This window comes from Nematolebias whitei, chromosome 8 (genome assembly GCF_014905685.2).
Source record: "Nematolebias whitei isolate Nwh7 chromosome 8, NemWhi1, whole genome shotgun sequence".
Classification (NCBI taxonomy): domain Eukaryota; kingdom Metazoa; phylum Chordata; class Actinopteri; order Cyprinodontiformes; family Rivulidae; genus Nematolebias; species Nematolebias whitei.
The window spans coordinates 48,183,195-48,194,938 of record NC_056505.1 but is presented as its reverse complement, the minus strand read 5'-3'; the positions used below and the strand labels follow the sequence as shown (position 1 = coordinate 48,194,938).

The 11,744-nt window shown below is 43.4% G+C and overlaps 1 protein-coding gene across 1 annotated transcript in view; it reads left to right on the top strand.

Moving 5' to 3' along the window:
* The window catches only part of adgrd2 (adhesion G protein-coupled receptor D2), a 275,891-nt gene that overhangs the window by 5,525 nt on the left and 258,622 nt on the right, over positions 1-11,744 (top strand). The window contains exons 5-8 of the mRNA XM_037680772.1: positions 106-231; positions 2,606-2,700; positions 3,251-3,541; positions 6,581-6,692. Coding sequence (XP_037536700.1) covers positions 106-231; positions 2,606-2,700; positions 3,251-3,541; positions 6,581-6,692 — 624 coding nt within the window. The remainder of the gene's footprint in view (positions 1-105; positions 232-2,605; positions 2,701-3,250; positions 3,542-6,580; positions 6,693-11,744) is intronic.

The window sequence follows — 11,744 nt, the reverse complement described above, 5'->3', positions numbered from 1 at the left end:
GTGTGTGTGTGTGTGTGTGTGTGTGTGTGTGTGTGTGTGTGTGTGTGCGTGCGTGTGTGTGTGTGTGCGTGCGTGCGTGTGTGTTTTACAATATGACTGTGTGAGCAGCAGCACACCAGCAGATGGAGCTGCAGGGCTGCAGGACCCTGCAGGCCTGGACAGATCAGCTCCCCCCTGTAGGCCTGACGGAATGCTCCAGCCTGCTGCCCTTCATCTGCAGGAGCAGCAGAGGTGAGCCACACATCCTGCATGTGCAAACTGCTACACAGGCTGACATGAAATGAAAACTCTGCAGTCATTTGAAAATATTCTGGTACAGATTCTTCAACTTTACATGACATGCATCCATTCTTTCATTTGCCAAAAATACTTGTGTTCAAGGCTGTGGGGGAGTTGGAGTCCATCTCTAGCTGTCATTGGACACGCTAGGTGGGCTGGGGAGTATTGCGTGGGTGTGTTGGCATCCTGGAAAGGTTGACAGTTGTATGTCACACCAAGTTATGCAGCTACACACTCACAACTATGTTAGCATCTCCAGTTAACTACCCCGCATGCTTTTGAACTCTGTGGTTAAATGAGAGTACCCTGAGATAAGCCCATGTGCACATGCAGAACATGCAAAACTTCACACTCAGAGGTCCCAGCTGAAGGTTCAACCTGTGACCTTTCAGCTGAACGGCAACAGTGCTAACCCACCACTCCACAGTGTAGCAAAATCATGGATCGTTAAGCTAATAATATCTTCACAGGGGGGACATGAATCAAACAATAAAACAAAGTAAAGTTTATGAAAAGCTGTGCAACTCTTTAAGCAGGATAAAATAGGAGCCACTTCTGTGGGCTCTTTATTGCCCACAGCGAAGAGACAAAGTGACTGTGTTTGTTCATATCAGTGTGTGTGTGGTGGCTTTCACTGCTTCCTGTCAACCCAATTCAGAACCATCGCTTATGTTCCAAGCACCAACACCTCTACATTACACCCTCACACACACACACACACACACACACACACGCGCGTGTTCGCTCTAAGATCAGTTGGTTGTTGCAGTCTTGCTGATTTTTTCTTTTTTTTTTAAAATTGAACCTTTATTTATCCAGGTTGGTCTCAGTGAGTCACGAGGACTCATTTTCAAGAGAGACTGTTTTAGACAGACAACGATACACAACAAGAAAATAAATTAAAACTAAAACGTTATAAAAACTCTGTTCCTGCTGCAGCATGGTCTTGTCAGCAGAATGGTTCTGTTAACAGTGAGGTCCTGTTAGCAGCACGATCCTGCAGCAGCCAGCATGAAGCTCCAGTAGAAAATACTGCATTTTCCAGACTAAAGCCGCTCCATGTTTCACATGTGACTTATACAATGCTGCAGCTAAGTGATGGATTTTTGATGGGCTAATGAGCTTCATTTTTCTTTTATCAGCTGTGTCACAGGCACTGTTCAGAAACAAAAAACTAAAAAAAATGTGTAGGTATGTGTTCGGTTACCGATATGTATTCAATTAAAAGTTTACAAAAATAAATTTTCTGTGTAAATGTCTCATGTTACAACGTGAAGACCTGTGGCTTACAGACAAGTGCAGCCTATTTATTGTATGTAAAATTGTAATTTTCTTTTAAAATGTAGCAGGTGTGGCTTATATTCAGGTGCGCTCAATAGTCTAGAAAGGCCAGTAGTTGGTCTGCCAGCAGTGACAGCAGCAGGCTGCTGGTGCTGGAGGTTTGAAAGCGAACGCGGAGCAGGTCATGGTCCGACGCCCCGCGGCCTGCTGCATGAAGCCATCGCCACAGAAAGATGTGAAATATGTGCATATTTGCATGTTTAATGGAGCAGTGCCACAACTTTTTCCCCTGAAGTAGACATGTCATCAGTTCTGGTTAGAATTTAACCATGTCAGGTTTTATTGATTCAAACTTGATTGACTTACTTGATACGGCTCCATTGCTGCAGATTTTGCAGGCTTTAAATCTGAAAAGAGTAGGAACATTAAGATATTGTTACTTTGAAGCGCAAAATACCTTCAAGTAAAAAGGAACTGGGAATATAATTCCCTTTTGATCGTACTGACACCAACCTGGAGCCCATTGTAGGTGAATATTTTTGTGTTAGGATATTTTTGATATATAAGAAAAAGATTAGCAAATATTTGCATCTGGTTTCATATTTAATACCTCCCTATTTAATCACACACTCATGTGCTCATGTGTATATGTGCATGTAGCAATTAGTTTAATGCAAAGTTGAATTAAAATTAATCCAGTGATGAATACAATATTTTACTAACAGACAAGAGGGTTGACAGTAATGGTTCATGGCAAAGTTTTAGACAAAAGCCTGAAATGCAAAACTCTGTTGCTGATTCTGAGTCATTTTGTGTTTTGTAAAGTTGCTCAACTGTGTCGGCCATCTTGAATTGAGTTGACTTCAGAGTTATTCAGTTGTAGCTGTGCATAAAATGATCATTTTCTTAAAGGTTCAAAATTATCAGCCAAATGGTTTACAGCATATTTTACTAACAAACCGACAAATGCACATAAACTTTCACACAGGGGCTAAAGCATAAGAAGAATGTTACTGACACAGACTTGATGGTATTTTTGGTGCAGAGCGATACGTGAGGATGAAGGAGATGACTGAATCCCAGAGCTCCCAGCCCTCTGCTTTTATGCAACAACTGATGAAGCTCTCCAACCAGAGCCAGGTAGACCACCTCTAACCATGCACCTCGAACTCTACCTCTGTTTGTCTTGCATCAGACAACCGTTTCTAAAAGATTATATAAGCTGATTATGATACAATATCTGATTTGGTTATCAAGTTATATTAACTAACTGTATGTTTTTCATTTTCCAATTCATATTTGTCTTAGTCTACTTAAAAAAGGACAAAAAGAGCTTTACCAAAAATGGTTAGAAACATACAGTCATCAGAACAGAAGCTAATGTAGCGAATAAATTAATTATACAACATGACATATTGAAGAATAATCATTAAAACCACTTTGATTTTTGAACCTTTATAAATGGGATTAAATCATTTGTTACTTGAAAATTATTACGATTGAACTAATTGTTTGAAAAAAGGGGCAGATATAATAAGATTTTTTCTTCTTTCTGCTGCCTTTCATTTTAAATCTCCTGTATTTTTTTTATATAGTTATGAAACTGTTTTGTATTTTTAAAATGAACAAACTTTATACCATACCATACCATTTGTTGTGCTGAGTCCAGTCTTTTGTCCTCCTCTCTCAGCCAGTTCTTGGCCAGCAGCCTTCAGGGCTCAGCAGCCTGGCCCAGGCCTCTGTCCTGCTCAATGTCTCAGTGCAAGCCCTGGGAGAGATGCAACAGGAGGAGCTGCAGCCGGCCGATATGTTGTCGCTCATCCAGCTGCTGGCACTGACCTCTGACATCCCCTCTGAGCCGCTGGCCCGTCCTGACAACAGCAGCCACGACAACATCCAGGAGCTCAGCCAGCACTTCATAAGTGTGGCCGACAGCATCATCGGTGAAGAAAATACCCTCAAGTGGCAAGCCATCAAGGAGGTAGCACAAAATAAGCAAAGTAGTTGATCATGTTTCTGTTTTGTTGTTGGTCTGCTCAAGGCAGAGGTGTAAAATGTTTCCAAAGCATCAGACCTGCAGGGACCCCCGTCTACCTGGTGATTGCATCAATGTGGGATGTGTTTTCTGTGAGGAACAACTATTGTTGGCACGTAGAATAAATCTAACGACTCTTTAGGTTTGGGTGCAATCTTAATTATTGCACGAGTTATGTCTTGTGTTTTGGAACGCTTCAGTACAGGAAACAAGGAAATGATTTGACAAGAACCTGAAAAAACAATGAGAAGGTAAACAGAGCTTTCATGAGTGCTGCAAAAATCAGAGAATTTTGAAACGAGTGGAACATTTGAAAATATGAAAAACATCATGAGAGACAGACGACACGGTGGAGCAGATGGTAGAGCTGTGGCCTCTCAGCAAGAAGGTCACCAGTTCAAATCCCAGCTGGGGCCTTTCAGGGTGGAGTTTGCATGTTCTCTCCGTGCTGTGTGGGTTTTCTCCGGGTACTCCGGTTTCCTCCCGCTGACCAAAAACATGTATGTTAGACTGATGGTAACTTTAAACTGATCCTAGGTGTGAGTGAGAGAGTGAATGGTTGTTTGTCTCGTTTGTCTCTATGTGTCCCTGTGATGGACTGGAGACCTGCCCAGGTGTCCCTGTGATGGACTAGAGACCTGTCCAGGTGTCCCCCGCCTCTCACACAGTGATAACTGGACATGGGCACCAATGACCCCCATGATTGGAAAAGGAAGAAGTGGGTAAAGATGATGTCTGGATGAAGAATGAGACAACTAACTGTTTAATGAGTCAGCCTAAAACATTAGTACAAATATCTGTATTATTAGGGAGCTACTGAAGCATCCTTACTATTTCATTAAAAATAAATTATTCTGTATCTTGTTGCTTAGCTTTGTAATAAAAGAAGCAAATTATACATGAAAACTGCAGTTTGGTCTAGAATAATCTGTTAAGACTTTTGGTAGTGACATGTTGTACAAAAAGAGCAAAATCTGAAACGACCCGGGGGGTGGGGGTTGTCTACAATAAACACCAAGAGTAACCACAGGCCGTTTGGAGCTCTACAGTTCAGCCACACTTCACATTAAAAATATGATTCAAAGTTTAAAGCAACAGAAAGTTCAGTTTAGGGTTTAAGATATTTGGAGATTTTACCAAATAATGTTCAATATGGACCTTTAAGCTGTAAAATGTCTAAACTGTTGTCCTATTCCCACCATGATGTTGGGGACATTTACAAATGATCCATTGAACCAGAGGTGTTTCTGTCATTGTGTCTCTCACCACTTTAGAATCAAAGGTTTTCTCTCCAGTCCCTCCTGAATGCATCGAGTTCACAGCTGAACTTACAAACACTGAGCAGCTCTTACCAAAATGTGGACATTTGTTTCTGATCATAGATTGTTATGAAATTAATGATGGAACTTTGGGCCTTAAACGTATTGGCACAAATCTAATTTTTCTCTGAAATATACTAGTTCACGTATGGGGTTATTTTTTGTATTTATTTCTATAAATACAAAAAACCTGAAAAGAAATACAAGAACCTGAAAAAACAATGAGAAGGTAAACAGAGCTTTCATTAGTGCTGCAAAAATCAGAGAATTTTGAAACGAGTGGAAAGAGTGGAGCCTTTTTTGTATTTATATCTATATGGGGGCCGAGATGGTGTAGAGGCAGGGCAGCCGGCTTGGGACCCGAAAGTCCCAGGTTCAATCCCCAGTCACTGCATATCACGTGGTGTCTCTGGGCAGCACACCTCATCCCCAAAATGCCCCCCCCCCCCCATTACAGTGATCCTCCCCCTTAGGGATTCATGAACAGCTTCAGGGTAGAAGCTGTTCCTCAGTCTAGTGGTTCTACACTTAATGCTCCTCAACCTCCCGCCTGAGGGGAGCGGGGCAAAAAGTGTATGTGCTGGGTGAGTGGGGTCCTTCATGATGCAGGTGGCCCTCTTCCTGCATCTAGAGGTGTAGATGTCTGTGATGGTGGGGAGGCTGACTCCAACATCTTCTGTGCAGCTTTCACCACTCTCTGCAAAGCTTTTCTTTCTGCAGCTGTGCAGCCTCCATGCCACACGTTGATGCTGGAGCACAGGATGCTCTCCACTGCACACCTGTAGAAGGAGGTGAGGACTGAGCTTCCCAGACCAGCTCGTCTCAGCTGCCTGAGGAAGTAGAGTCTCTGATGTCTGATATGTGAGAGAAGATAAAACTGGAGAAATATCTCTCCTTAAAAGCTACTAATTACTGGTATTCAAAAATATGAGATTTGTTATATTGTTCCTGTTTGGTAGACTGTTGGGTTGTCCTGTAGCTCTGCACATGCTCAGGATGATCTGCCAGGGGAGTTGTGTTATTTAATTTTAAACCACTAGGGGACAGTATGCATCTTTAAATACGAAACTGAAACTCTCAAATCTGCCTTTGACATTACTCAGTCATTCAGTTTTTACTCTAGTATTTGACAGAAAATCTTCATCTAATTCCATTCACTGATGACATATTGCTTCTCTTATTTTTTATTTTTTATATATATTTTTTTTAAATTCTGTCTTCACTATTGATGTGTGGACTATATGGATCCGTACGACGATTGCCTTTTGTGAAGAGCTGTGTTTCTCTCGGCTCTTTGCCTTCCTTCTCCACCCCCCACCCCCACCCCCAGCCTCTTAGCGCACCAAGGCCACCTCAACGCAGACTCAAAGGATGAGAAGCACTCTGAAAATCCACGGCTGCACTCATCCACAAACCTCCCGCACTCTGCTCCCAGCTCTGTCTCCAAGGCTGAGCTCAGAGATGGGCACGCTGAAATCAAAATGTTTTTTTTAAGCACACAATGGCAACATCTTGTAGAACTATCTGTTGAGGTTTGTGTGTAGACTCTGGAAAACAGCTAACGCTACTGAAAATCTTTGTGTGTGTGTGGCAATCAATGGTCATTTTGAAGTGTCATTAAGAGTGGATGAGTGCTGCTGATGCTGACACACTCCGTGGGTTTTAGGTGGTGAACGGCCCCATGGATGTTGTCAAGAGCATCGACCGAATGGTGACCCACTTGAGCCCTCGCTTGACAGCAGAGACTGACCATCTTACCATTCACAGTCCCAACATCAGTGAGTATGAAATATGAAAATACGGCACAGGAATTTTGTCATTAAAAGGTGATACATCTGATTTAGTGTCATCATCAAGAAGCCTTAGAAACCACAGAAATTCAATTATGTAACAAGTGACCTTCAGAAAAAATAAGATCCATTCACAAGTGAAGTCAGAATGTGGTCTAAGACCTGCAAAAATCACAAAAAAAAGGTTAAATCATGTCATCTGGACAGTTTCCTTTTGGGAGAAACGTTTCAGAATCAGAATAAACTTTATTATCACTGAACCAAGATACAACAAGAACATGTACGTACAGTTGTCCGAAAGATGGACGGCGTGCACGAAGCTGCTACTATGAAAGCGTGGCCCTCATTATTATTCTTCAGAATATTTTTGCTTAGATGAGAAAAAGGAAGAAAACATGAGGCGAGACGGAATAAAAAAAAAGATCTCCCACTCCGTGTCCTAGACAGGGCACGATTTGAGGCATCAAAAAAAAAAAAACTACCACAGCAAAGCAACATAAACAGACGTTATACATGAACATATAGGCCAGCGAAGACATTGAATTTTTAAGAGAAAGTCGTAGCATAGCCCAGAGCCCCCCCTCTCAGCCATTGTCCAGTTAAGAGGTGTTATTCATCATCAGCTCGGTTGAGGTTCCGTCACATGTCCACGGCCTTGGGGAAGGGAGGGGTGAGGAGAAAGACAAAGCATCTTTGTTTTTTTCTAAACATGCCAGGAGGAGTTGAGATAAGTTCGCCATCAAGGCCACAGTTTGGGTCAGGCAGAACTCGTGAATTGCTGTTTCTGCCTTTTAAAGTCTCGCTGGTATATATTCCTCTGATGGAAACTCGAAACAGCCGAATTGATTCCTTAAAGTGGAGCTCACAGCTTCTCCAAGATTATTCCCACCTTCATGTGTGCTGCTAGAGTGGTGGAGAGGAGTGGTGGTGCAGAGGTTAGAGAAGGTGGGCCTGTGATCGGAAGATCGTCGGTTCAAGCCCCAGTACCGACAACATCAAAAATGTGGGTGGGGTAGGTGAAGCACCCACACCTGCCCCACCCTTATTCGTCCCACTCTGGGCCCTTGAGCAAGGCCCTTAACCCCCACCATCTGCAACTCCGGGTGTCCTTGATAGCAGCTCTCTGCTCCACACAGAGGGCTGTGGTAGCTCGGTGGTCTGTGGTTGCGTCAGGAAGGGCATCCGGCGTAAAAATAACTGCCAAATCTTCGGGCGTCTTAGTTCGCTGTGGCGACCCCTAACACAGGGCGCAGCCGAAAGGTTTGCATCAAGGCAGCATCATGGTTTGGGCCTGCTTTTCATCAGCAGGGACAGTGAAGATGGTCAGAATTGATGGGAAGATGGATGGGGCCAAATACAGGACCATTCTCGAAGAAAACCTGTTTGAGTCTGCAAGAGACCTGAGACTGGGACGGAGATTTATCTTCCAACAAGACAATGATCCAAAACATAAAGCCACATCTACAATGGAATGGTTCACAAATAAATGTATCCAGGTCTTGGAATGGCCAAGTCAAAGTCCAGACCTGAATCCAATTGAGAATCTATGGAAAGAGCTGAAGACTGCTGTTCACAAACGCTCTCCATCCAACCTCACTGAGCTCCAGCTTTTTTTGCAAGAAGAATGGGCAGAATTTCAGTGTCTCCATGTTCAAAACTGATAGAGACAAACCCCAAGAGACTTGCAGCTGGAACTGCAGCAAAAGGCGGTGCTACAAAGTATTAACGCAAGGGGGACGAATAATATTGCACTCCCCACTTTTCAGTTTTTTATTTGTTAAAAAAGTTTGACATCCAATAAATGTCATTCCACTTCACGATTGTGTCCCACTTGTTGTTGATTCTTCACAAAAAAATTAAAATTTTATATCTTTATGTTTGAAGCCTGAAATGTGGCAAAAGGTTGAAAAGTTCAAGGGGACTGAATGCTTTTGCAAGGCACTGTATATAGCACCAAGTCACAACAGAAGTCATCTCACAAAAACATACATATGTTAAAATAAGTTAACAGAAACATCCATGTATAAAAATAATAATTTAAGACTTTATCTGAGGAGCAGACTGCTTTGAATTTAACTCCATCATAGAACTCTCATCTTGAGCAAACATGAAAGCGACAGTGGAAAGGAGAAACTCCCTCATGAGGAAGAAACCTTTAGCAGAACCAGGCTCAGGACAAGCGGTCATCTGCTTCGACCGGCTAGGTTTGGGAAGAACAGATACACAATGGCAGGTCAAGTTAGGATAGAAATAGTATTAGGATAGAAATAGTAACGGTTCTAGAATTGTGCCGCTCGGGATGGCTGCATGTTGGAGCAGCTCTGTTACTTTCATTATGAGTTATTGTTTTTGAAAACTTTAATTCCTATTTTTTCTGGATGTAAACCACTTTTTTGGATGATTATTTCCTCTGGTATCAGATGCTGCACAGCTGGGAGGATTTTTATTGAAATTGTTTTACTTTTGGGCATTTGTTATGATGCGTAACCATGGCAACAATTGTTTTTTAACAACCAGGAGCAGCTGATTAACATCTAAAAAGCTCAAATATTTCAACTACAGCCCCAAATCACAAATGAGTGGAAAAGGAGGCACCATGGACAAACTCCTTTCAAACTGGCAGCGGTGCTCAAAGTACCTGACCACCGAGATCCAGGAGCTGGTGGGAAACTTGGCTCATGACAATTGGAGGACCGGGATCGTCCCCCAGCACCTTCAGCTGTCTGTCTGTGGTGACGAGAAGCTCGGCAGACTGCTGGGAGGAGTGACCATTGCTCAGGAAAGAATTCTACCCAGCATTCAGGCAGTCCTGCTGCCCAGGAGGACCGAAAGGCCCACCAGATCTGACAGCAAGCTGGATCTGGGTGTATGGATCTGTGGCCAGATTCTTCATATGTGTTGCAGGAGATCCTTCCTGCCTACATCTATCAGCATCTAACAACTCAAACGAAACCAGGGTGATGAGCTACTACAACACTTAATTTCCCTGTGGGATTAATAAAGTATTTTTGAATTGAATTGAATTGTATCAAAAGAAAACTATTCAATTTTAACGATTCAATACCATTTTAACAATGATAGTGTTGTTGCCCCAGCTGAGTTTGGCATTCAGGTGCACACCCAAGTATTTGTAGCTGGAGACCACTTCCACTGCAGATCCTCCTATATTGGGGAGGGGGTGGGGGGTTGTTTGTTCCATCTGAAATCCACGACCATCTCCTTTGTCTTCTTCACAATGATGTGAAGGTTGTTATTCCTGCACCAGCTCTCCATGTGTTTCACCTCCTGCCTGTAGCTGGACTCGTTGTTTTTGATGCATCCCACCACCGCTGTATCATCTGCAAACTTTACAATATGACAGCCTGGATGGGTAGGTGTACAGTTATATGTGAGCAGAGTGAACAGGAGGGGGATCAGCACACAACCATGAGGGGAGCCAGTGCTGAGGGTTATGGTGGAGAAGGAGAAGTTGTGGATCATCATAGACTGCTGTCTGTTTGTTACGAAGTCCAGAACCCAGTTGAAAATGGAGGGGCTTAGTCCCAGTGTGAGTAGTTTGTCTATCAGGGTCTGAGGAATCATGGTGTTGATAGTGGATGTGAAGTCCACAAAGAACATATGGATGTAGGAGTCCTTCTGCTCCAGGTAGGTGAGAGCAGTGTGGACCACAGAGGAGATGGCATCTTCTGTTGATCGATCCTTGCGGTAGGCACTTGCTGATGTCGATGGTAGCTTTGATGTGGGTCAGGACCAGTCTTTTGAAGACTTGCCCCTCCACATGCTCCATGGGTCTTGTGAGAAGAAATTTACCTAGATCTTCCAAAAAAGTTCAATCTGGTCCTCTGGACATTCAAAAAAACAAAACAAAGCAAAAAAAATCTAGAAACGTTTCGTCTCTCATCCAAGAGACTTCTTCAGTCTGAGGTGCTGTTTTCAGCTCAGTCTCTTAAATAGCACCTTCACAGAGTGGATCAACCAGTTTGCTGCTGACAACCAAAACCAGCTGATCACATGCTCAAGAAGGACCATCAGCCTAACAATGGGTCATTAGCACACTGATGGCTGTTTACTATTCACAGAGGGCTGAGTGATACTAGCAATCACAGCATTGTAAGAGGGGGACAGTTGAACCCAGAGGCCTCCACCCCTGTTTAATGATGGACGATTTCTTTTCACAAAGATGGCCTCCTTTACTCCTCTCTCAAACCATCGTTCCTCTCTGTCCAGGATGTGAACATCTTCATCCTTGAAAGAGTGACCGCTGGCCTGGAGATGAGTGTAGACCGCAGAGTCCTGGCCTGATGATGTTGATCTTCTGTGCTGGGCCATCCTTTTGGCCAGTGGCTGTTTAGTTTCCCCGATGTAAGACTGATCACAGCCCTCCTGACACTGAACAGCATACACAACATTACTTTGTTTGTGCCGGGGGACTGGATCTTTGGGATGAACCAGTTTTTGCCGTAATGTATTTTGGGGTTTAAAAGCCACTGGGACGTTATGTTTAGAAAATAAACGTCTCAGTTTCTCTGATACCCCCTCAACATACGGAATGACCACTGGTCTGTGTCTGGGTTTCTCCTTTTCACCTGATGGCTGACTGGAGTCCTGTTTGGGTTTCTTCTCTGCTTTCAGGAAGGCCCAGTTAGGATATCCACATTGCTCTAGAGCCTGTTTTGTGTAGGATTTCTCCTTCTGCCTGGCTCCCGAGCTAGTGGGGATGCTGTCTGCTCTGTGATACAAAGTCCTGATGACTCCTAACTTGTGCTCCAAAGGGTGATGGGAGTCAAACTGCAAATATTGGTCTGTGTGGGTGGGTTTGCGGTACACCTCGGTTTGCAAATGTCCTCTATCAGAGACTGAGACCTCACAGTCCAAGAAAGCCAACTTGCCATTTTTTACATCTTCTCATGGGAACTTGATGTATTTATCCACAGAGTTGATGTGGTCAGTAAAATGTTGGACTTCCTGAGATTTAATTTTAACCCAGGTGTCGTCAACATACCTGAACCAATGACTTGGTGGTGTCCCTGAAAAGGACGT